Source organism: Capsaspora owczarzaki, assembly GCF_000151315.2.
Source record: "Capsaspora owczarzaki ATCC 30864 unplaced genomic scaffold supercont2.3, whole genome shotgun sequence".
Lineage (NCBI taxonomy): Eukaryota > Filasterea > Ministeriida > Capsasporidae > Capsaspora > Capsaspora owczarzaki.
The window spans coordinates 1,791,856-1,814,848 of NW_011887294.1; the positions used below are offsets into that span (position 1 = coordinate 1,791,856).

At 54.5% G+C, this 22,993-nt stretch overlaps 11 protein-coding genes across 11 annotated transcripts; 7 read left to right on the top strand and 4 right to left on the bottom strand.

Annotated features, from left to right (window-relative positions):
* CAOG_02552 (hypothetical protein) lies at window positions 1–573 on the top strand. Its single transcript, XM_004349252.2, has one exon. It carries the CDS (start codon window positions 32–34, stop codon window positions 494–496), a length of 465 nt encoding a protein of 154 aa, XP_004349302.1. The 5' UTR covers window positions 1–31; the 3' UTR covers window positions 497–573.
* Window positions 574–720: 147 nt separating this feature from the next.
* Window positions 721–6,512, top strand: CAOG_02553 (hypothetical protein). Its single transcript, XM_004349253.2, has 5 exons — window positions 721–5,056; window positions 5,174–5,416; window positions 5,534–5,899; window positions 5,983–6,095; window positions 6,185–6,512. The coding sequence occupies exons 1-5, from the start codon at window positions 863–865 to the stop codon at window positions 6,417–6,419; spliced, it is 5,151 nt and encodes a 1,716-aa protein (XP_004349303.1). The 5' UTR covers window positions 721–862; the 3' UTR covers window positions 6,420–6,512.
* A 25-nt stretch (window positions 6,513–6,537) lies between these two features.
* On the bottom strand, window positions 6,538–10,354 carry CAOG_02554 (pectoralis alpha actinin). The gene is made up of 2 exons (XM_004349254.2): window positions 10,329–10,354; window positions 6,538–9,282 (listed from the first exon to the last, which is right to left on the bottom strand). Exon 2 carries the CDS (start codon window positions 9,253–9,255, stop codon window positions 6,652–6,654), a length of 2,604 nt encoding a protein of 867 aa, XP_004349304.2. The 5' UTR covers window positions 9,256–9,282; window positions 10,329–10,354; the 3' UTR covers window positions 6,538–6,651.
* A 222-nt stretch (window positions 10,355–10,576) lies between these two features.
* CAOG_02555 (macrod1 protein) lies at window positions 10,577–12,240 on the bottom strand. Its single transcript, XM_004349255.2, has 4 exons — window positions 11,711–12,240; window positions 11,199–11,624; window positions 10,967–11,019; window positions 10,577–10,894 (listed from the first exon to the last, which is right to left on the bottom strand). The coding sequence occupies exons 1-4, from the start codon at window positions 12,231–12,233 to the stop codon at window positions 10,721–10,723; spliced, it is 1,176 nt and encodes a 391-aa protein (XP_004349305.2). The 5' UTR covers window positions 12,234–12,240; the 3' UTR covers window positions 10,577–10,720.
* A 151-nt stretch (window positions 12,241–12,391) lies between these two features.
* CAOG_08618 (hypothetical protein) lies at window positions 12,392–13,886 on the top strand. Its single transcript, XM_011271916.1, has 4 exons — window positions 12,392–12,519; window positions 12,639–12,752; window positions 12,861–13,047; window positions 13,173–13,886. Exons 1-4 carry the CDS (start codon window positions 12,401–12,403, stop codon window positions 13,728–13,730), a joined length of 978 nt encoding a protein of 325 aa, XP_011270218.1. The 5' UTR covers window positions 12,392–12,400; the 3' UTR covers window positions 13,731–13,886.
* CAOG_08619 (hypothetical protein) lies at window positions 13,880–15,645 on the top strand. The gene is made up of 5 exons (XM_011271917.1): window positions 13,880–14,169; window positions 14,363–14,566; window positions 14,694–14,823; window positions 14,914–15,259; window positions 15,361–15,645. Exons 1-5 carry the CDS (start codon window positions 14,082–14,084, stop codon window positions 15,613–15,615), a joined length of 1,023 nt encoding a protein of 340 aa, XP_011270219.1. The 5' UTR covers window positions 13,880–14,081; the 3' UTR covers window positions 15,616–15,645.
* On the bottom strand, window positions 15,626–16,560 carry CAOG_02558 (hypothetical protein). The gene is made up of 3 exons (XM_004349258.2): window positions 16,427–16,560; window positions 15,877–16,029; window positions 15,626–15,796 (listed from the first exon to the last, which is right to left on the bottom strand). Exons 1-3 carry the CDS (start codon window positions 16,475–16,477, stop codon window positions 15,746–15,748), a joined length of 255 nt encoding a protein of 84 aa, XP_004349308.1. The 5' UTR covers window positions 16,478–16,560; the 3' UTR covers window positions 15,626–15,745.
* A 298-nt stretch (window positions 16,561–16,858) lies between these two features.
* Window positions 16,859–17,449, top strand: CAOG_02559 (hypothetical protein; the record flags this gene model as incomplete). Its single annotated transcript, XM_004349259.2, has 4 exons — window positions 16,859–16,966; window positions 17,041–17,124; window positions 17,198–17,281; window positions 17,365–17,449. Exons 1-4 carry the CDS (start codon window positions 16,890–16,892, stop codon window positions 17,447–17,449), a joined length of 330 nt encoding a protein of 109 aa, XP_004349309.2. The 5' UTR covers window positions 16,859–16,889.
* A 445-nt stretch (window positions 17,450–17,894) lies between these two features.
* CAOG_02560 (serine/threonine-protein kinase PBS1) lies at window positions 17,895–19,536 on the top strand. The gene is made up of 2 exons (XM_004349260.2): window positions 17,895–18,083; window positions 18,168–19,536. Exons 1-2 carry the CDS (start codon window positions 17,971–17,973, stop codon window positions 19,348–19,350), a joined length of 1,296 nt encoding a protein of 431 aa, XP_004349310.1. The 5' UTR covers window positions 17,895–17,970; the 3' UTR covers window positions 19,351–19,536.
* On the bottom strand, window positions 19,409–20,116 carry CAOG_02561 (hypothetical protein; the record flags this gene model as incomplete). Its single annotated transcript, XM_004349261.1, has 2 exons — window positions 19,409–19,666; window positions 19,835–20,116. 2 exons carry the CDS (start codon window positions 20,114–20,116, stop codon window positions 19,409–19,411), a joined length of 540 nt encoding a protein of 179 aa, XP_004349311.1.
* Window positions 20,117–20,518: 402 nt separating this feature from the next.
* On the top strand, window positions 20,519–22,965 carry CAOG_02562 (hypothetical protein; the record flags this gene model as incomplete). The annotated part of the gene is made up of 5 exons (XM_004349262.1): window positions 20,519–20,551; window positions 20,852–21,006; window positions 21,111–21,219; window positions 21,345–21,596; window positions 21,685–22,965. The coding sequence occupies 5 exons, from the start codon at window positions 20,519–20,521 to the stop codon at window positions 22,963–22,965; spliced, it is 1,830 nt and encodes a 609-aa protein (XP_004349312.1).
* Window positions 22,966–22,993: the final 28 nt, after the last annotated feature.

Genomic DNA, 22,993 nt, shown 5'->3' on the forward strand with positions numbered 1-22,993 from the left:
CGCCTACGACCTCGTGAACTGGCTGCTGCACATGTCGTTCGTCGATTCCGGAAAGCTCGGGTTTTACGCGGGCGGTCTGCTCACCACCGCCGCGTTTTACGGACTGGGCGCATTCTGGCGTCGCCATTCGTCCATCACTCCCAGCGCCCTCGTCAAGGTGCTGAACAGCCAACTGCAAAAGAATCCCCGCGTCATTGAGAAACTGGGAGCGGATCTGCGGCCGGCAAAGTTCACCGCCTACGCGTACTCTGGTGGCCTTCGCTACGGCAAGGACGTCGAGGGATGGTTCCCCGTGGCCTATTCGACGCCAGTGCTCGAGCTCATGTACCAGTTGAATGGAAACAAGTCCTCGGCAATGGTCAGCACAAAGGTCAGCAAAAAGAACGGCCAGCTCGTCTACCATTCGCTTGCGCTGGACACGAATCTCGGCGAAACCCTCCTGATCTACGGCACCCAAGCGGATGTCGTGTACAAGGGCATTGTTCGTCTTCGCTGATTCTGCCACGTGGTTTTTTCTCTCTCTTTGTTGTCTTTAAAACGAAAAAGCTCGAAACAACAACCAAAAATTCAGGCAAGGCTTGCAAAAAGGCTGGCAATTTTGGCAGCATTTGCCGTCCAACCATCCCACAAAGTTTACTGCGGTTTTTTTATTTGTTCAATTCTTTTTTGAATGCACCATCGTGCTACAGTTCCGATGAGGATGATGTTCAGTCGTGGTTTTTTTGCTGTTTCGGTGGATTTTCGCGCCAAAACGCATCTTTGGCGCGCTTTTCCCCCCTTTCTTTCTTTCTTTCAGCTTCCCTTCTTTCGCCTCTCCCTCTGTGTTTGATTCGTTCCACTGCAATCCATCATTGCATCCTCCATGCCAGTGTCTCGATCGGCTGCCAAGTCGGAGGCATCCGTGCCAATGGAGCTGGCTGACGACGACAACCATGATCGTCCCAGCCAGAGCAAGAGGGCTGCTTCTGCCAGCGCCAGTGAGCCACCACGCATTTCGGTCAAGCGCACCCACTCTGCTGCCAACAATGGCTCGTCTGAAGCGACCGACGCAGCAGCCGAGAACAACGACCAACGTGAGACCACCGTCAAGAAGCGTGCGTCTGCGCGCGGCGCGACCACCTCGCATGCAAGCGCTGCAACGGCCACGCAGCCCAGTTCAGCCAGCAGCGACGACGACGCCGACGCCAAGAAGCGCAATCCACGCGCATCACGAGCCAAGATCGCGCGGACGGCAAGCGACGCTGCCGATGGCAATGACCAGGACGACGCAGATGAAGAAGCTGCGGCCGCGTCGTTCGCGAGCCCCGCTGCATTGCCGCAACTGTCTGGCAAAGCTGGCAAAACCAAAAACGCATCCTCAGAACAGACCCCCGAAGTGTCGCCAGTCGTAGGCCGGAGCAAGCGCGCTGCCCGATCCACCCCCAACAGCCCCGCTGCTGCTGCTGCTGCTGCTGCTGCTGCTGCTGCTGCTGCTGCTGCTGCGCGAAACACAACAACGAGCGCCGCAGCTCTCTGGAACGCTCCCAGCACGATCGACCAGCCCGACTTGCTCAAGGAGGTGATTGATCCAAAGTGCCCAATCTCTGTGCGCGCCGCAGCCCGTTGCGGCATCCCGTTTTCCGATGCGGGTGAGCTGCTCTTGCCGTTCAAGAAGGGCAACGTGACCATCCACTCGCTGGGCCAGCTGGTGACTGACAAGACGCGCATGGCCGCCTTCCACACGGAGCGGCTGCTCTTTCCAGTCGGGTTTGTGTGCTCGCGCGAGTACACGAGCGTCGTCAACACGGCCAACAAGACGCGGTATTTTTGCCGGATTGTGGATTCTGGAACCTTGATGGGACCCGTGTTTGAGGTGGTTGCCGAGGACAACCCGTCGCGAGTCTACTCTGGCACGTCGGCCCCGGCGCCATGGGCATCGATTTTGAAGGACATTCAGCGGCAGGGCCACTCGACGCCGTTGCGCGTGCACGACAGCTTTGCGCTGGCGTTGGACCCCATCTCGCTTCTGCTGGAAAACCTGCCTGGCGCCTCGACCTATGTTGGCTATCTCCGCCAGCTCGATATGGACGAGGACGTGTTGGCCACCACCATCAAGGCGTCCGTACGTGGGGCGCGTCGCGCTGGTCCCACCGACCTCAACAACGATTCGTGCGAGGTCTGCTCGCAGACTGGCGAGCTCTTGTGCTGCGACGGCTGCCCGCGGGTCTACCATGCGACCTGCCTGAAGCTGGACACTGCCTCTCTGCCTCAAGGCGACTGGTTTTGCCCAACGTGCGTCCGCGCCAAGAAGGCCGGCACTTGGGCACCCACCCCTGCCGTCGATGCCTCAGCCGCTGCCTCTGAGCCTGTTCTGCCACCGCCCGTAGGGGTCACGCTGTCGACTGCGACGGTCGAAGCCAACGAGCTCCGAGGTACGCTCGATCGATCTCATCTCACGCTCGCCGAGCTGCTCGCCGAGAGCGACGCGGTTGACGAGTACTATGCGACCAAGCCCGCAGGACTGGCAGCGTGTAACGCAATCAGTGGCACCGAGCTGACCCTGCTCCGCGCCGCCACGACCGGCAAACTCACCCGGCAAGACCGCGTCGGCACCGCGGCTGCCATGACAGACGAGGAAAAGCAAGCAGCCCGTCGGCAAATTCGAGAACGCAAGACTGCCATGCTGGCCAGCACGGGTGTTGATATCGCCGCGCGTGCTGTTGTCAAGGAGCAACTTCGCGACGAGAAGCGCAGGCTGAAGGAGGTCACCAAGGCCTCCACGCTTGCCGCCAAAGAGCAAGCCCGCTTGAACTACTTGGCCCAGATCGATGCAGCCCGACGTGCGCGGCAGGATCTGGTGGACGATCTCGAAGTCGATTTCGGAACGACAGCCAACAATCCATTCCCAGCCGTGCTCGGGGCAGTGGCCGCTCCGTTCGATCCGTTCGGGTCTGGCTTTGAGGTCAGCTCCTCTGACGGCGATGATTCTGTCTCGAGCGACCCATCGGCGGCAGCAGCAGCAGCAGCAGCAACAACAACAACAACAACAAGGGGCTTGCGGCCGTCGGTTCGCGCCAGCGCCACTGTCGCAGCACGAGCGCCCGTGGATATGGAAACCTTTGTCCTGGCGGTTGAATTTTGCAGGCTGTACTGCAATCCTCTGGGCATCCGGCCGATTATCACCCTGGACGACGTCCGCCAGTCGCTCTCGGGCAACTCTGCGGCCACGGTGACTGCCGCTGGTCGAGCCTTTGGAGGATTGGTGGGCGCCGTCCTCCGCAGCGATTTCAATCTTGCCCGGAACAAGAAGCAGAGCCACATCCCCCGCGTGGCCATTTCGGCGCAAACGTGGCAAGGCCAGCTGTCCAACTTTTTCCAGGAAAATCCTCACTTGGACCAGCTTGCAGACCCCGAGGCGCAGAAGCTCTTGGAACTTCTTGACAGGCGAGACTTTTGTCGGTGGCCGACAACGTCTCGTCTGCAATGCCTGTGGTTGCTGTGCGACATTCTCTCGACGTCCAACGCCTTTTTGGATTTGGCCGACCAGCACGCCGATGTCGTCGACGAAGGACGCAAGGAGCTGAACAAGCTCAAGAGCGAGCGCTTGGAGGATGAGTTGGCTGCCCTCGGCGTTGCCACTACCAAGAAACCGGCGTCTTCAAGCAGTCCGGCGTCAAAGAGCAATGCCAACAAGGGCGGGAAAGACACTGCTGAGGCCGCGGCAGAATTGTACGCGGCAGCGGCCGTGCTTCCGTCTGCCGCGGGTCTGGCCATCGATGACAAGCAAGTGGGCGTTGCGTTGACTGCAGCCATCAATGCCGGAGACACGACCGCAACACGAAACATTTGGGAGCGGTATTTACAGCCCATCCGCTCGAATTTGTTTGAGGCCGAGCAGTTTCTGCGCTTGCGACCCGTCGGACAAGACCGCTTTTTCAATTCCTACTGGCTGCTGTCCTCTTTCGAAGGCATTCTCATCCAGGGCGCGCCCGAGGCACGCTTGACCGAAGTCGTGGACGCGCTGCGGGAGGACGGGTCATCGCAGCCGCTGCTGGATGCGGAGGCAATGCAAGGCTCGCCCTCGGCGAGCAGTGGTGGCGCCCGCAGCCCCAAGGATGGCCAGTCCAAGCGTGTTGCAGCTGCGATCGCCCAGGTGACGCATCTCGTCGCAGAGCGGCGAAAAAAGCAGCAGCGGAACAACGCCTCCTTGTTGCGCACCGTCAAGAAAAACCTAGAGACGAGACCTGCAGCGTTCAAAGCAGCCGACAACACTACTACTACTGCTGCTGCTGCTGCTGGGAACTGGCTTGCAGTGACGGCACCAGCCGATATCGATCGATTGATTCAGGGCTTGGACGAGCGCGGGACTCGTGAAGCTCATCTCAAGCGCAAGCTGCTGCGACTCGTCGGGCGGATGCAAGTGATTGCGCGTCGCCTGCACGATCGGAACCGCCGTCTGGCTCTTGACAAGGACAAGGAGACGACGCGCGAGAACACTCGAGCAAGCTCCAGCCGTAGCCAAGTCGGCAACGGCGCGACCAGCAACACCGCCAAACCCACCATGACCAGCAACAGCAACAGTGGCAGTGGCAGCAGCAACGGCAGCAGCAGTATTGAGGCAAGCACGCCTGCTGCAGCCGGGGTTCAAGGGGAGGACGATGGCGCCGCAGTGCGCTCTCTCCTGGTCGGCTTGATCGACCAGCTCGTTTCACTGTCGATCGTGGGGCCAGAGAACTCTGTGCTTCTCACAACACCCGTGCCTGATGTGCGAAATCGCGAGCACACCCAACAGGAGCGCTTGCTGACTTCGGCGCATGGCTTTGCCCTCCAAGTCGCCGCATGGCGCGCGCGGGCGGCCAGCCTCACAGGTGTGCTAGCAGAGGCGCCTGGCATGCTCCGCCGTTTGGTCAATGCTGTGTGTGGAGTCGGGGCAGTCAAGCACTACTTTTTGGCTGGGCTCCCAGCTTGGGATAAGCAGCTCAACGAGGTGAAAACCTTTTCGCAGCTGTTCAATCGGATTGAAGAGTTCCAAGAGGCGGTCAGTTGGGCGTCTGCGGCTGCCGCTGCACGTCGACGGGTAAGGCGTTCGGGGAGGACCGTAGGACCGGGAGAGGGGGGGGGGAAAGGAATTTGGTATGACACTTTTGTTTGGATTGGAGTCTGATTTACTTGAAAAATTGCTCTTGTTGAACAGGTGACGCGAGGCGGTGCCTCTCGGCTTCTACCTGCAGCCGCAGACACGGATGGCAGTGACGGAGACTTTGCAGGCCGTTCGAGTGTCAAAAAGCCTCAGCGCGAGAACGAGGACCACTGCAACGCTTGCAAGGCGCGCGGCAACGTCCTCTGTTGCGACTATTGCCCGCGCTCGTACCATTTGAAATGCCTCAAGCCTCCAATGTCCAAGCCGCCGCGCGGTGACTGGAAGTGTCCGATTTGCGTGAGTGAAACAGAAGCGACAACAACAACAACAACAACAAAAAAAAAAAAAAAAAAAAAAAAGGATGCATTTGCGACTCACTCAAACGTGCTGGCGTGACCTTTGAAATGATGACAGAAAAGCGCAACACGGCACTCTCAACGTCGATCCGAAGGCCGTGCGCGGCCATCAACTGACGAGGACGGAGCTGATGACGATCAAAGTGGCGACAGTGATGCAGCTGGCCATTCCGACGCTTCTGAATCCGAAGCCGATGAGGGAGAAGGCGAAGAAGCGGACGACGATGACGATGAAGCACAAGAAGGAGAAGAAGAAGAAGAAGAGGACGAGCAGCCCATCGTGATGTGTCATATTTGCAACACTGACGTTGAGGTCGGAGGAGAAGGACGTCCTCTCGTCTGCGTGTGTTGTGCCCATGCGGCTCATCGCGGTGTCTGTGCCAAGAAGAACTCTCCTCGCGACGTCTGGCTGTGCCAGGATTGTGTAAGGTCATCGAGATTGTTTTGGAAGGGTTTTGGGTATGATGTTGATGCCAACATTTTTTTTTTTTGTTTTTCCCTCGATAGACTCAACCGAAACCGGTGGTTTGGGCCAAACTTCGTGGCTTCCCATACTGGCCAGCGCGTGTGTTGGAGACCAAGGACAGGAAGAGTCTCGTGAGCTTCTTCCAAACAAAAGAGTGAGCTCAGCAGATTCAATGTTGTGACAAAGGTTTGTCTCTTGCAGCCAGGCGTCGTGTTTCTCACGCATTGTGCCGCGTGTAAACAGCGTCGCGACCGTTGGAACAGAGTCGATTGCACCCTTCCCGGCCGCACCTCCGCAAAAGGCGTCCTCTGCAGCACGTGCAGCTGCATCGATTGCTCGGCAATACCTGAACAAGCTTGCAGAGTTGGCCAGCGGCGATGCAACTACTCAGCCAGATTCCAGCAGCACTCGAGCCATGACCGAGGACTCTGCAACAGCAACCACCACAGCTGAAACAATGATGGACACTTCTGACTGATGATGAATGTCACGAAACCATGTTCAGCCACCAAATGTACGCAAAATTAGTGGCATCCCTAGAACGGCGTCCCAATTAAAAGATTCAGTTGCAAGTGGTAGATGAAGAGAACAACAGGTTTTCGTTTTTTTGTTTCCGCAAGTTTATTTTGAAAAAGGCAAGCAGGTGCGTTGGGGGAGTCAAATTTTTTACACAAAAAAACACAAACGCTGACAAACCCAGAAACTCTCGCTTAGTAGACGCTGCGGACGTAAGCGACATAGTCGAGGCCACCGCTGGGGTGGGCAGGGGCGCGCGAGATGACATACTCGGCCTGCACTGGGGGCAGATCGCGACGGAGCTCGTCGGCAGTGACATAGTCCTTGCCGCCGGCAATGACGCGGAAGGACTCGATGATTTGGTCGGCAGAGTCAGTGTCAGCGTTCTCGTTGCGCATAAAGTCGACAAAGCGGTCAAACTCGACGTAGCCCTGGCCGTCGGGATCGACCTTGGCAAGGATGGCGTCGTAGGTGGGGTCGGCTTCGCCAGCCTTGACCTCGGGCAGAGAGTAGCCGGTCGAGAGCAAGCAGGCGCGGAACTCGAGGCGGTCGAGGCGGCCAGAGTTGTCCTTGTCAAAGTGGCTGTACGACTGGCGGTACTCTTGGATTTGCTCCTCGGTGAGACCAGACATGTCGCGAGTGAGGATTTGGTTGTTGAGCGTGTTGAGCGAGCGCTGGAGGAGGGTGTGGACAGACTCCCAGTTTTCGCGAATCGACTCGATGGGGAAGTTCGAGTGCTTGTTCTCGAGAATGACAGCCTGCTCGATGCGCTGGTTGATCTCCTCAATCTGCTGCAGGCGGGCTTCCTCACCCTGGAGGGTGGCCTGCTGCGCCTGGAGGAACTGGAGCTGCTCCTCAGAGGTGCCAGTGGCGCCCTGAGCAAGGGTGGCGTTGGTGGTCTGGAGCCACTCGCCAAACGAGTTGGCGTTGGCAGCGTACTCGAGGCGGAGCTGCTCGTTGTCGTTCTGGCGGCCAGTCTCGGTGGCAATGTCGGCATCGCGCTGGACGGCGAGGGCCTGGATTTCCGACCAGAACTGCTCAACGTCGGCGACGGTGAGGGTGGTGTAAGGGTTGTCAGAGACGCCCTCGGCGGCGAGCTGCGAGGCAAGGCCGCGGAGCTGCTCGAGCTCGGCCTCCGGGTTGGCCAGGTTGAGCTTGTACTGCTCGTGGCGGGACTGGAGGTCGTTGATCTCGTCAATGCTGTAGACCTTGAAGCTGTCGAGCAAGTCCTCCTTGGCAGACTCGTGCCAGTTGGCAAAGGCAGCAGCCTTGCGGGCAAAGTCAAAGCGGAGCTCGTCCAGGGCCTTCTGGCGACGCTCGCTCTCCTCGAGGCGGGCGCGACGGTCGGCGCTCAGGCGCTGGAGCGAAGCATAGCTGTCGCCGCTCGCGTTAACACGGTCCGACACGGCCTGCGCGCCAGAGTAGTTTTCAGAGATGAGCTCCTGACCAGCGGTCTGGATGCCCTCGACGCGGGCAGCGCGGGCAGCGAGGTCGGCCTCAAAGGCAGAGTGCTGCTTGAGGAGGGCGGCAACCGAGGCGAGGGAATCGCCAACGTCGGCAGACGACAGGTACTGGTCCTTGCCGTCAGCCCACGACTCGAAAATGGCAGCCTTTTGGGCAAACTTGGCGGCGAGGGCCTCGAGCTTTTCCTGGCGGATGAGCTCGTGGCGAAGGGCCGACTCGTGCTCCTTTTCAGCGGCCTCGAGGTTTTTCCAGGCGTCGAGAACGGCGTGGATGGTCTTGTCGGCGGCGGGCTGGTACGAAGGGCGGTTTTTGAGGCGCAGCTTGGTCTGGATGGTCGAGAAGCTCGACTCGAGCTTGCTCTTCTCGGCAGACTTGGGCGGGCGCTCGCTGACGCGGTAGTCGCGGAACTCGCTGAGCTTGTTCTGGACACCCTGGATCGAGTTGCCAAAGTCGCGCTCGGACAGACGGCTGATGGACTGCTGAATCCAGGCGAGCAGGGAGGTGACGAGGCGGTCGTACTCGTCAATGAGGGCGCCAATCTCCTGCTCAAAGTCGAGCAGCTTGCCAATGCGGCGGGCAGCAATCTCGTTCTTTTGCGACGAGGCAAAGGCGTGGTAGTAGGCAGCCACGTAGGTCATGACCGAGCGCTCGTCGGGCTTGGGGGTGTTGATCATGTCCTCGGGGTCGAGCATCTTGGGGATGCCAATGTCACGCTCCGCAACGTCAAAGGCAAGGTTGAGGTTGACGGCGGCGTCGCCAATCTTGAGCGAGTCGTAGTCGATCGTCTCCGGGCGGTGGCGGTGGATGAGCGCGGCAAAGGCCAGACCGTCCTTGAACGAGACGTGGAAGTTTTGAATGTTGACGCCGCGGTAGCCCTTGGTCTTGCGCTGGCACCAGAGGAGCAGACCCTCCTTGGCAGACATCTCCTCGACGGAAATGTCCTGGATTTGGAAGCGAAGAATGATTGTCCAGATCATGCCGAGCGTCATCTTGAGGTTGCCGTCGCAAATTTCCTCAGCGCCAATGCCGACGAGCTTGACGTTCTTGGACTTGAGAAAGTCAAAGCCCTTGTTGATGTTCTGAATCTTGTGCAGACGCATCTTGCCAGTCTCGGGCTTGGGCAGCTTGTCGCCCGAAATGATTTCGAGCAGCTTGAGCAGCTTGACACCGTCGTTAAAGTCGACAGTAATGTCCTCGATCTTGATGCCGGCCTTGCCGAGGTTGGCGTTGCACCAGGCAGTGAACGTCTTGCGCTGCTGGCGCTCCCAAGCGTCGTCGAGCAGCAGCTTGGCGACCTGCGGCTCCTGTTGATCAGCGGGCACACCTTCCGACATGTTTCTTATGCTTGTGCTTTTGAGAGTCTGTCGCGAGGCAAAAAGAGAAAGAGAGAGAGAGATCAGAGTGAGTGATTCAGAGTGAGTGAGAAATGGCATTTTTCGACAAAAGGGAAAAAAGGCGCAGTTTGAGAAAAAGAAGGGGAAAAAAGAAAAAAAAAAAGCAAACTGCGCATGATCCAAAGTTGAATCTGAGTGTGGTGGTCACAGAGCGACAGTTCAAGGATGGAAGATGCTAATGCTGATGCTGATGATGCTGATGATGATAGATTACATTGGACAGACAGCAGTGCAAGGAGTCAAAGTAGAAGAAGAAGAAGAAGAAAAAAACGAAAACCCACAAAAAAGACGTTTCATGCCACACAAAGGCCGCTTGCTGTGTCCCTCCGCTTTGACCGACACGGATCGATCGCAAGTCACAACAGTGTCTCTCCGCATCATTGACAGACCAAGATGCACCCAGCACCACCATCATCATCCCACTGCACTCATGACCTCCTTCAATCTGGTGAAAGCTGCTGCTGATGCTGACTGTGATGACAACGATTTTCCACGAAATTTTCAAGATCTGTGCTTTTTCGTTTTTTAAAATAAAAATACAAAATAATGAAATAAAAAAAACTTGAACAGTTCTCAAAGAGAGAGAGAGAGAGATCAGACCGCCAAACGCCCGATTGGAGTCGCTGAGGTTTGTGACGAGCAAGCAAGTGGAAGATGGAAGAGAGCGGGGAGCAGTCAGCCCGTCGGCAATCCGTCCAGAGCGCGACCACAAACTCGAGGTTTTTTTTTTTTTTTTTTTTTTTGGTTTTTTGTATTATTTCCTTCTTGGGACGGATTTTTTTCTTTTCAAACAACACACTGCAAGCAAGCAAGCAGGAGGGGCTGGGGGCGGGAGGGGGTGGGGGTTTGGATTCATGCAGTCATGCAGAATAAGGGAGCAAGACACTCGAGAGTTATGAGAGATGGAGAGCAGGAAGCAAGAGCGGCAATGAAAAGTCACAAAACAACGATAAAATAGAAAAAAAAAAAAGAAAAAAAATAGAAAAACCAGAAAAAATATTCAAACCCCTTACACAAAACAAAAATGCGAGTGAGCTCATCATCCTTGCTTGGAGTCTAAGACAACAACGGATCACTAAAACATGGAAACCAAATCAACACAAAAGCAACGATAGTGGTATGTGAAAAAAATGCTGAAAGCCCGGAATTCCTTGAAAAAAAACAACAAGATTTGTGGACAAACTCGTTTGTGTCACCCGCAACCACCTCAGCTCACCGAATACGAGCATGAACACTGCAAGTCAAGTCGGGAAAGAGGCGAGGCGAACAATGGGTGTGAAACAACGCTCCTGTGCGATTGCAACACGCACGACATTTTTAGTATTGAATAAAAGTCTAACGGAAACGAACAAAAACACTGGGGATGGATCCTGCAAAACAGCGACGCTTGCTGCTGACGGGGGCATTAATAGTCTGTCTCGGCATCACGCGAATACGAGCGCGGGCCCTTTCCGTTGCCAGACTTTGGCGGCCACGGCACCACTGTCAAGGGCTGGGTGATTGGGAAGTACTGTGGGAGGAGCTGGCGATAGATCGAGTCGTCACTTTCAAGGAAGGTGCAGAAGATGATTCGGTCGATCTGTTGGTGAGTTGGTTGGTGGTTGGTGAGTCAGCGTTGTCGCATGTTGATTTGGAAACAAGACAAACTCACCAAGTCAGAGTTTGCTTCAAGCCAACGACGAGTCGTATGCAAGGCAACGTGAGCTGTGCTCATTTTTTCGAAAAGAGCCAGCGGCAGGAAAACAACGGAAGGTAAGTGTGATGAACACACACGCGCACAACCAACACTTTCTCTCAAACACAATCATTCATCGAAAACCCTTCTCTTCAACCACACAATCATCGAAAGCCCTGCAGTCTTCAACACCCAAACTTCTTCGTACCTGCTTGCACAGGCGGGTAGCCGTAAACACCGGTGGAAATGCAGCAAAAAGCGACGGTGCGCAAGTTTGCATTCATGGCCTGATCCAGCGACTTTTCGTAGCAACTCTGCAGCAACTGAGGCTTTTCGCCAATGGGACCGACAGTATGGATGACATAGCTTGCTGGGAGACGAAAGCCCGGTGTGATCTCGGCCTGGCCTGTGCGGCAGCCGTTGCGAAAGCGCGTTTCGCAGTATTTGCGCAAGTCCGAGCCGGCTGCGCGGTGAATGCTGCCATCCACGCCACCGCCACCGAGCAAGCTCTCGTTGGCGGCATTGACAATCGCGTCAATCTCGAGTGTCGTAATGTCACCGCGCCAGAGCGAGATTTTTGCGGCAAGATCGAGGTTTGTGTCGAAGAAGGCTTCTTTGCTCGCAGGCACTTTCTCTACAATGCACACATCGAAAGGTGAGGGCTTTCTGCAAAAGCCTTCCATGCATATGCATACATAACGTCCATCTAAATCATCTTACGTGCAGCGTATCGTTCCCACGTCGGGATGCTTTTCAGAAGGACAAAGTCACTGCCACAGCGATACGTCTTGCGGCGTTCCTGGAGCGACTTTGTCGGAGCAGGGGCGGCAGCAGCAGAAGAGCCAGAGTAACCAGAGCCAGCATAGGCAGGGAGAGGCCGGGCTTGAGCTTGGGAGTAGTGAGCATCATGACCAGCATAGTACGCAGAAGATGAGGACGAAGACGTAGGCGGTCGTTCAGTGCTGAAAGCAGTTGGTGATGATGGCTGTCGCGTGCCAGCAGCAGCAGCAACAGGGCCAGCAGCAGCAGCAGAGCCAACATTCGCAGAAACAGCATAAGGTTGAGCAATCGGCGGCTGAGCAGCAGAGCCCATCACGTCATCAGCACGACGCTGCTGCTGCTGTTGATGCTCATGTCTCTGTTGCTCATGTCGCTGTTGCTCATGTTGCTCGTGTGGTGGTTGCTCGTGTGGTTGCTCCTGCTGCGGAACGGACGATTTTGTGTAAAAGTCGGTGATTTTCATTCTCAGAAAACAAAAGACTGCCTTATTTTTTTTTTCAGAGTTTCGCGTTCGTTTCCTATCGATTGTTTTTTTTTTTTCGCAATGAACTCTGTCTACTTGGTGCTTGCTCTAGTTCCTATGAATCCGTCCCCGTTTGTATTCACTGGTCAGTCCTTGTCAACTGAAACATGGCGCGAGTCCATCTCGTTCCGCTGACGTCCTTTGACGAAATCCTCGGCTTGTGGACGCGCGTCCTGCTGGAGGAGCCCATTGGCACTGAAGCAGACACTACCACCCAGGTGTTCTGGTAAGAGAAGCAAAGGAAGTCAAAGTCGCGCAGTCATAGGAAGTTAAAAGCATTGGAAAACTGAATCTCAATCCGCCATCCTCCCACTGTTGTTGGGTTGAAAAACCTCGATCGGACAGGCTGCAGACACGCACTCTGTTTGCGGACATCCGGATTCCAGTGCCAAACAAGATCAGCGGCAGCGCAGCAGCAGCTGCTGGTCGTCTCTACGAGCAGATTGCGCGGCAGAAAGGGTAAAAACAGTTCAACCGAAGTTCAATGCATGGTACAATGCACCCTAACCGTTGTGTGATGGCCATCGCGTGTTGGATTTTGTGATTGAAAACCTCAATGTATTCAAGATTCGCTGGAGTCACTGCAATCACACCGGCAGACACGGACAACGGGACGCCAGGGCAAATCACCTGGAATCGCACCATCGACTACCAGCCGCCCACGGGCATGGCGGATGTCGGATATGCGAGCTTTACTACGCAGACAAAGGACACTTTGATTGAATATGGTCTCGAGGGCGATGACTACAAGGAGGTTGGTTTGTTGGATTTTACGCGAGCCTGCGATTGTTCTTGTTGCTGCTGTAGTTGTGCCAGTGCTCAAGAAACTCAACCTCTCGAGTTGCTTGTTGAACTGACGTTCAAATTCAACCCCAACAGATCTGGAAGAGGGTCGATTGCAGCGCTGAAGGACTTGCCAACCAGCACATGCTGGCAATGACGCTTGAGAGCGAGGCAATCGCCAGCAAGAGCAACGATGAAACCTTTGTCAATCAACCGAGCGTGCAAGGCATCCTAGTCGGTGCCGGAGACCGTTTTATCAGCTGTGTGGATTCGCCGAGACAAGCCGCTTTGTCGCAAAACAACGCGCCCCTGACATTCTCGACGGCCGCCGCGTTCCTGGAAGCCGCGCGCAATACTACTACAGCTACCCTTGGCGATTCTACCACGCTTGGCAATCTCGAGTCAAGCCGCGCCGCGCTATTCGGTGTCGACATTGCTCTTTTTTCCTCCAGGCGGCTTCTGCTTTCCACGCGGGCTGACTCCACCCTTCCAACCGAAGAGCTATTCCTTGAGATGGTGGGCACGTTCAAGTTGGTCGACGACAGCACTGTCGTTCAGTCTCTGACGACCCAAGCCGGCGAGCGGATTCGTCGCATCTGGCGCGTCCAAGAGAACAGCTACCCGCAGTTTCCTCTCTCAACACTCAGCCCGTAGCTGTTGCAGTATGATTTACTGCAGTATGGATGTGCGTGATTCTTTTTTCTCCAACAAGTCAAGCCATTTTCAATCCATGACTTTGAACCACGGCCTCCGTACCCTCCAGCAACCCCTATTTCACATTTACTACGCCGCTTTACTACGCCACTTGAGTGTCGAGTGACCATAGTTCGACACTTGACCCTGGTTCGGTTGTCGGTTGACAGTTTTCGGGTCTTCGACCACAGCTGCAGCGATAAGGACTGCATGCAAGTGATGTTGCAGCGACGTAATGAACAAGACAAGTTTGTATGACGAGTAGAGCTTGTTTTGGACGTGGTACGCAGTCCTTGTTACTTGCTCGTTTCAATGCGAATCGTTGCATTGCTGCTGCTTTGCTCAGTATTCGCGATGAGTGCCAATGCGCTCCCCAGCGCACCCCGCGCCGCCCACCCAAGTATTGCAATCCCATTCACCAGTGCATGCGTTTGGTCGGTTTGGGCCCTGCGGTCTGTTGGGACGTGTGGCGAGCTTGGGCGATCTATTGTCGGCGCTTGTCACACCCCCTCCCCTTCCGTTCAACCATCCACACCTGCCTCATGCAACCATATTGATGCCCACTGAATTGCGCAATGCTCATTACTTCGTAGAAGCGCCAGTCCCTCCCGCTTCCAACCCCGCGCCTGTGGTCGGCGTCCTGCTCCAACCGACGTATGGCAACCTCGCGCCGTTCGGCTCCCAGCTGCTGCAGGCGAACATGGTCAAGTTTTTGGAATCCGGAGGCAGTCGCGTCGTCCCAATTCCTCTCGATGCGCCGGAGGACGTTCTCGACGGGCTGCTCCGAAGCGTGAATGGTCAGTGGTGGAAGATTTTCTGAGACGGACGAATTCTGAGATCATCAAGATATCGTTATGAGACAATTGAGAGATTGGGGTGATTCTAACAACGCAGATGGTTTCTTCTTTGTTCTTGTCCACACAGGCGTTGCTTTCATGGGAGGCGCAACCAACATTATTGTCGAGCCGGACAGCCCATACTTTGCCCAGGCAACGCGCATTTTCAACTACACCCTTCAGGCGAACGACGCCGGTGATTACTTTCCCTTGCTCGGGTAAGCACGCGGCTCAACAGCGCGCGAGAGAGAGTTCAACTTGAACTGGTTTTTGTTTTTCTTGAATTGACTTGTGGGGTTGCGTCGCAGCATCTGCCTGGGACATCAGCTCCTGCTCTTGATGGCTGGCCACGACCAGCATCTCATGGACAATATCACGTTCGACTCTGAGGATTTGAGCCTGCCGTTGGACTTTGCGGCCGATGCCGCTGATGCACGCTTTGTGCATGCCATTCCCGAGCAACTGCGGCAGCCGCTGCAGTTCGAGCCCCTGACAGACAACCAGCATCATAACGGCGTCACTCCCGACGCCTTTAGCAGGAATCGCCATCTGCCTTCCTTTTTCCGCGTGATTTCGACCAATCTCGATCGTAAAGGCCAGCCTTTCGTCTCCACCGTCGAGGCGTTCAACTATCCGATCTGGGGAGTTCAGTGGGTAAGATTTTTATGACAAGAGGCGGGGGTGGTGGAAGGTGGGTGGGAGGCAATGGGCTCGATTGTAAATTTCTGACCGACCTCCACGCTTGTCGTTGCCAGCACCCCGAGCGCCCGCTGTTTGAATGGTCGGACGAGGTGAATCGATCTCTCGAGGCCATCCAGGTCGGCCAGTTTGTGTCGTCCTTCTTTATCGAAGAGACCAAGAGAAGCCCACATCGCTTCCCATCGCAATCCGCCGAACTTGCCGCGCTCGTCTACCAAGACCCCATCACGTACACTTACGCGCTCACCAATGGGAGCTACGCACAGATGTACTTTTATCCACCGTATCATCAAATGCAGCGCTTCCAGTAGCTCGCAATGTTTTGGGTTTGCAAAAAACACAATACATTTTTTTTTTGTGTTTTTCGTCACACACACAGATTTACAACCGCATTCACACTACATACACCACAACAACAGCATGACTCTGTTGCTCGCTCTTTTATTGAGTCGCTAGCAGAGTTGATGCATCCTTGATTTGCTTGGAAAAGGACTGGTGAACGAGCGATCAAAACAAAGTCAGAACTCAGTGACACGCACCAACCATTCAATGAGCAAAACTTGACGCATTACATGGAATTCGGGCAACGAGAGCTCGAGGGCGTGTGTGGCCTGCTTGCCGCTGGGGTCTTGGACGACGAGATGGACGGCAACGTAGGCCGAGTGTGTAGCAGTGGCCTCGCTGGACTGCGCAGTGACGCCGAGCTTCCACTTGAAGTCAATCAACTGTTTTGAGACAGTGTTTTGTGTTAGGTTCAATCATAGTACGAGTGGATGAAGTCGTGAGTGAGCTTTGCTTGAATGAACGAACCAAGGAGAGTGATGAGAATTGGGATTGATCCACTCCTCAGAGCCACTCCCACCCAACAAATGAGACGTCTGCGTGTGCGTGCGTCTTTGTCACTCCAAGCACGAGTGGTTTGGTGTTGGAGTCGGTGATCGCTGGATTGCTGGATCGTTCAGCTTTGGTCATGAGTGCTCTGCTATTGGCCTCAGTCCTTCTGTGCTCTCCGATCGCCCATCGCCACCCGTTGTGGGTGATGCTCAATTGCGATTTTCACTTGTGATGAGCGAGCGATGGCGGGGTGGGGTGGGAAAGGAGGAAGGAGGAAGGAGCACAAACCTGGCCAACGCCAATCATTTCAGTCGCGGCTGCTGCAGTCGTCGTTGCCATTATTATTGTATGTGTGCACAAACAAGAGTGGAGAAGCAGAAAGAGAGATACACTACTAAAGCTCAAAGTTCATTCATTCATTCATTCATTCAAAAAGAGAGCTCTCATCCCGAATCGGTCTTCCCTCAACTCTTCACGATATTCATCAGTAAACGAAACTTTCGCATTCATTTTATCGTTTCAATAGTGAATCCAGGTTCAGTTAGGGGTAAGGTTGAAGCACACGGTCAAACCGTTCTCGTCTTTTCACCCAAAATCCAAAGCCTGTCAATTGTTCCCGTCACTGTTGCTCACCGACTATGAAACAAGAAAATGTTTAGCAAAAATCTGCAAAGTCAAAACAGTCAGTCGCTTTTGGATTGACTGGCAGTCCTTTGTTTGTTCAGCAGGTTGAATTCGAGGATTATCCAAAATGGTATCGTATAAGAAGATGACCAAGAGACAGCGCGAGTGGTACGACTACGTCAAGGATGCGAGTGAAGTACTCAGGTAAGAGAAAAGCCCGAGTTGATTTGGAACACAGTTGTTGACAGCGTGTGTGCTGACGAGAATGGAGGGAGCAGTGTGGGTGCGAATCAGATTGGCGATGCTGAAGCTCAAGCGATTGCAGGGGCACTCAAAGTGAATACGACGCTGCACAAGCTCTTGTGAGTCATCTCACTTTGACTGATGCATGGAAGCGGGGTATTCACTGTACTCACTGATTGCGGGGATGGACAGTCTGCGCCAGAATCGGATTGGCAACGCTGGAGCGAAGGCGATCGCTGAGGCACTCAAAGTGAACAAGACGCTGACAGATCTGAGGTAAGGCAACTTTGACTGGTCCATTTGAGTGGGTAATCCAACAAAGAGCATTCAGAGTGCTCACAGATGGAAGGGACCAACAGCCTAAGTGGGAATCAGATTGGCGATGCTGGTGCGCACACGATTGCTGAAGCACTCAAGGTGAATACGACGCTGAAGGAGTTCTAGTAAGGCATCTCACTTTGACTGATGCATGAGAGTGGGGTATTCACTGTACTCACTGATGGAGCGATAAACAGTCTGTACCAGAATCAGATTGGCGATGTTGGAGCTCAGGCGATTGGTGAGGCACTCAAAGTGAACACGACGCTGGCTGGGCTCGAGTAAGGCATCTCACTCTTGCTGGTGCATGAAAGTGGGCGATTCAGAAGAGCGCCCATTGATCGAGGGGAGAAACAGTCTGGACTGGAATCAGATTGGCGATGCTGGAGCTCAAGCAATTGCTGAAGCACTCAAAGAGAACACGACGCTTGACACGCTCTAGTAAGGCATCTCACTCTTGTCGGTGCATGTGAGTGGGTGATTCAGAAGAGTGCTCACTGATGGAGGGAATGTGGACAGTTTGAGTGCGAATCAGATTGGCGATGCTGGAGCGAAGGCGATCGCTGAGGCACTCAAAGTGAACAAGACGCTGACAGGGCTTGAGTAAATATCGATCGCTTCAAGGTGCTCTGACAGCCGTTAGACTCATGCTCCAATCTGACGATGTCATTGACAACAACAACAGTTTGAACAGGAATTTCCTGACCAGCACTGGAATCAATGCACTCAGGCAAACGGGCAGTACCATTTGTAACTCTAAGTAAGACTGCTTGGGTTTTTTTGGATTCTTGCATGAACAACAAGCCACTCACCTGCTTTTTGGCGAACTTGGGTTTCCGAACAGAGACCTTGACCAGCAGCGTGTTCCGTCGTCTGTCGAACTGGCGCAGATTGCAGCTCGTGCCGCTGCGAACGTGGCAGAGATTCAGCAACTGCGCGCCAAGTTGGCCACGAAAGATCAGGAGCTGCAACAGCTTCGATCCGATCTTGCTGCCAAAGACCAGCAGCTTACCGCCAAAGATCAGGCGCTTGCTGCCAAAGATCAGGCGCTTGCTGCCAAAGATCAGGAGCTTGCTGCCCAGGCTCATAAACTGCAGTCAGCTCTTGATCGGATCGACGTACTTGAGCACAACCAAGCCGCCATTGGATCTTTTTCGAACTTTGACGGACCCGTCCCACAAGTGCCTCTCGCAACTCTCGTCTCCGCCACGAACAACTTTGCCACTGATTCTCTGCTCGGCGAAGGAGCATTTGGTCGCGTGTACGGCGCCAGTTTGCCTGGCCCTCGTGTTGCCATAAAAAAGCTATCCGCCGAATCCAAGCAAGGCACGGTCGAATTCAAGTCGGAACTGGACTCTCTTTCGAAATTCCGTCACGCAAACATCATTGCCATTCTATCGTATGCAGAAGAAGGCGACGAGCGATGCCTGGTTTACGAATTCATGCCCAACGGCTCTGTGCGCGATCGCCTGAATCGCAAAAACAACACTCCTTCTCTGACCTGGGCCCAGCGCCATCGCATCGCGGCCGATGTTGCCCGCGGCATGCACTACGTCCAGACAGCCTTTCCTGACCATGCACTGTTCCACCTCGACCTCAAGACGGACAATGTTCTGCTGGACGCGTACTTTAACGCAAAAGTGTCTGATTTTGGTCTCGTCCGTGCTGCTCAACACCTCGATGATAAGAGCTACCTTCGTACACAAACCGTTCAAGGCACAGCTGCTTACATGTGCCCCGAGTTCTTCGACGAAGGCCGCATGACCATCAAGACGGACGTTTATGCTTTTGGCATGATTTTGCTCGAGCTCGTGACCGCCGCCAAGCCTGGCAACCGCCTGAAAGAAGAGATGCGAAAAGCTGTGAAAAATCAAGCCGTCCTTGGCATGCTGGACTCGGCGCTCAAGCTAACCGAAGCAGAGCGTCAGCGCGTCGGCGAGTTTGTCACGCTTGCCATGGAGTGCCTTGAAGGTTTTGCCGACGATCGCCCATCCTTTGGGCAACTCATTGCTCATTTGGATCCTTGATGACAATCGGAAAACATGCTGTATTGCACGTTTCTGAAGAGGGTGAGTTTATTTGTCATTACCCACACCTTCTCATAATAGAGAAGGTGTTTGGGCTCGAGATCACAGTCACTTGCTCTCCTCGCGGATGTTGTTGTTGTTGTTGCGGTAGATCTCGTTGCAGTGGTTGTGGTTGTTGTTGTTGTTGTTGTTGTTGTTGTTGTTGTTGTTGTTGTTGTTGTTGTTGTTGTTGTTGTTGTTGTTGTTGTTGTTGTTGTTGTTGTTGTTGTTGTTGTTGTTGTTGTTGTTGTTGTTGTTGTTGTTGTTGTTGTTGTTTCTTTGTTTGTTTAGTGCCTCACGCTCGTTTTCGCAAATGCAAATCGTCACTCAATCAACATCCTTTGCTGTCTTGCTGCTAGTTTTTACTTTATTGTTTACTAACTTGTTTTCCAAGAATGGTAAAGATCAAACAAACCCAAAAATTCTGCACGAAAACACACCGCACGATCAAGGCAGCGAGCTTTGCCTGGTTGGACGTGGTGGCCGAATCAGCGCCCGCCCTGTATCGCGACATGATGATGGTTTGATCGAGCCAGGGCGCGTTCGTCTTCATGCTGATGAGCCGGTCGGTCAGGTCGTTGATGGTGAGTTGGTACATTTCCGCATGAAACGTCTCGTTGGCTGCCGCCCACCAGTTTGTAATGAACGGGTACGAGTTGTCCGGGTTGAGGAAGGCGGTAACTTGCACATTGTCGAGCGTAAACACTGGCGCCGCAGTGGAGAGCATTCAGTCTGTTTTTTTTTTTTTTTTTTTTCTCTTTATTGTTCGATTTTCCAATGCAAATCAACTTTGAGGTGACGAAAGTCAACCGCCGAGGAGTTGTTCAGGCAAGTTTCAAACCGAGTTGGTCTCTTCTCGATTCCAGCTTCAGGACGAAGCGACAGACAGTGTGGTTGCAGAGCGTGAGAGAGAGAGCGACGGACAGGGTTTTAGTAGCATTAAGCGAACCAACAGATCACTTTTCACTCGCTCACTCGCTCGCTTTGAGTTTACACCCCGAACCGGACACACTCGGCAACACAGCATGCGACGACGAAAGCAACAAAGACACTTTTGTGCTGGGAGTGTGACGCATGGCGAGCGGACAAGTCGCGAGTCGAGAGTGAGAAGCGAGTGACTTGTGCCATGATGGGTCTTGTGGTTTGTGGCAAGGTGGTGGACGTAGAGCGCTGCGAGCGTGGTTGGGTTGGAGGTTGGGGGTTGAGGGCAAGACAGGACGACCAGTGCATTGGACGACCGCACTTGTACCGGGCTGTGGGGCAACTCGTGGGTGAAGCGGGAGTTGGGATTGGGAATCAGCCGGTTCTGAGCCGGTTCTGAGCCGGTTCTGAGCCGGTTCTGAGTCGAAAAAAGCAGACAAACGAATCTTATTAGAAAACCGAGCAAACCCGAACAAGAATTATTCCGACATGAGCTCATCTTTGTTCTCTGTTCTTTTGTTTGGGTTTTGATTTTGCACAGAGCCGAATCCTGCAGCTGGATTTCGAGGAGCGGTCGCTCAACAACCTCAAGAAGGGCAACGTGCAAAAGTCATACGTCTTTGCCGATATCCAGAGTTGCGAGGTGGATGTCAGAAACCCGACACGCCTGCTCGTTCATTTCAAGAGTCGCACTCCGTACGTTTTTAACTTTACTCTGCTCTACATGCTGGGGTGAATCGGTTTTCATTCCGTTTCCATGGCGAACGCCTCCTCACAAACTCATCTTGGTGTGCTGCCAGGTACGAGATTGTCACCTTCTCCCAAATTGACCGGGACGCCCTGTACCAACGGTTTCAGAGCATTCTCGACAACCAGCGACAGTACGACGAGTTTATCGAGCACAAACGAGTACGTAGGCAATACCATATCATGCATAGCATGGGATGCATGGATTTTCACGGAATATCGACCGAGACCAACTCAACCGGTTTTTTTTTTCCTTCAACTTCTCCTTCATGCATCAACTCTCGCAGAAATCCGCCGCTGGCTTGCTGCTGCTAAAGGCGGGTTATGCTAGCAAACACGGCAAGCTCCACTGGGCACGGAGACGCTTGGTACTTTACCCGGATTTGCTGTCAGTGTATCGCGGCGACAAGGAACCGTCCGAGGATTTCTTCCCGCTCAATGTCATCTCGTTGGTCGACATGACCATGTCGGGAAAGGGCAATGCCGTGTTGGTTGTGACCACCAAGATGCGATCGTACGAGTTCAAGTTTGAAACAGAGGTACAGTGTCGCAGGCAGAAAAAGCCGCCATTTTTCACGAGATGGCTCGCACGCTCAATCTGCATTTTTTCTTCTCATTGCACGATAGGTCGAAAGAGACGCGTGGCATGCTGCCATCTCAGCCGCAATCGAGGCAATCACCATCTGCCCTCCACCAGTGCCAGCAGCTCCAGCCGAAACAACCTTGCTGCCCGAGCCAGTGCCGTTTTCGCGCCACGCCTCAACGTCCTCCGACCAGCCAGTCGTACGCTCGTCCTCCAATGGCCGGGCAGAGAAGCTCTTGGCTGCAGTAAAGTCAATACCCCTGCCAAAGTCGCCGGTGGCGCTCGTTGCTCCAGCGGCGGTTGGGCAAGATTTGCCAACCTCCTCCAAGTCAATTTCTGAATCGTCTCGTCCAACAAAGGACGAAGACCCATTTGAGAGACAGTCTGCATCCGCCAGCGACGCGCCTGGAGCAGTGACAGCTGCATCGCAAGCTGCCGCCGCTCAAGTTTTCGCAGGGATGGCCGTGCTTCCGCCAGGAGTGCCCGTTTTGCCTCCAGTCGCGTCTGGTGTGTCGCAAACAGCACCGGCAGTTGTTGCCCCCAGCTCGCCACCCGTGGTGCTGCCGTATGCGGCGTCAATCAGGCAAGATCGCGTCCCGAGCGTCGAGCTGACAATCGCGCAAGCAGACGCCCAACAGGATGGCCAGGCGCAAGAGCTGGACCTGTCAATACCCACCGAGCAGGATCTTGCGGCTCTGGTTGAGCAAGAGCTGGCAGCCTATGGCGCGCTAGATCTGAACACTGCCGCGACTCCAACTCTGGACAATGCCTTTGATTTGTGCAACGCCATGATGGCGGATATTCTGCAAACAACATCGTCTGGCAGTTCAAACGCGAATGCATTGCCGCCATCGACGCCGCTCTCTGAAAAGCAGCATGGCACCGAGCGCTCTTCTGTGGCCTCGGTTGCCTCGGTTGCCTCGGTTGCATCGGTCGCATCGGCCTACGACGAAGCGAAAGTCCTCTCATCACTCCAGGCGGCTGCCACAGCGGCCGAGCTGGCCGAGCCTCGACAGAAAGCTGCATCCCTCGAAAAACCGCACTCGCATTCGCTCATTGTGCAACTGCCATCTGTCGCCGCCACGCTTGCTGAACAGTTTTCTAACGTTACTGACGACACCAAACTGCGCGCTCACAGCACGATTGTCCAGTCCACTCCTGCACCTCCCGCGAGTAGCGCCACGCTCAGAACCGCCGCCCTCATTCAGCAGCAGCGTGCCTACCGAGCATCTGCTCTGCTGGGCTGCGACGACGATTCGAAGATTGTGCTCAAGAGTCGATTCGACCAGTTCCACTCCATCTTTATGCCCGAATCGGAACGATAACTTGACTTGTTTTTCGACAATGAGATTG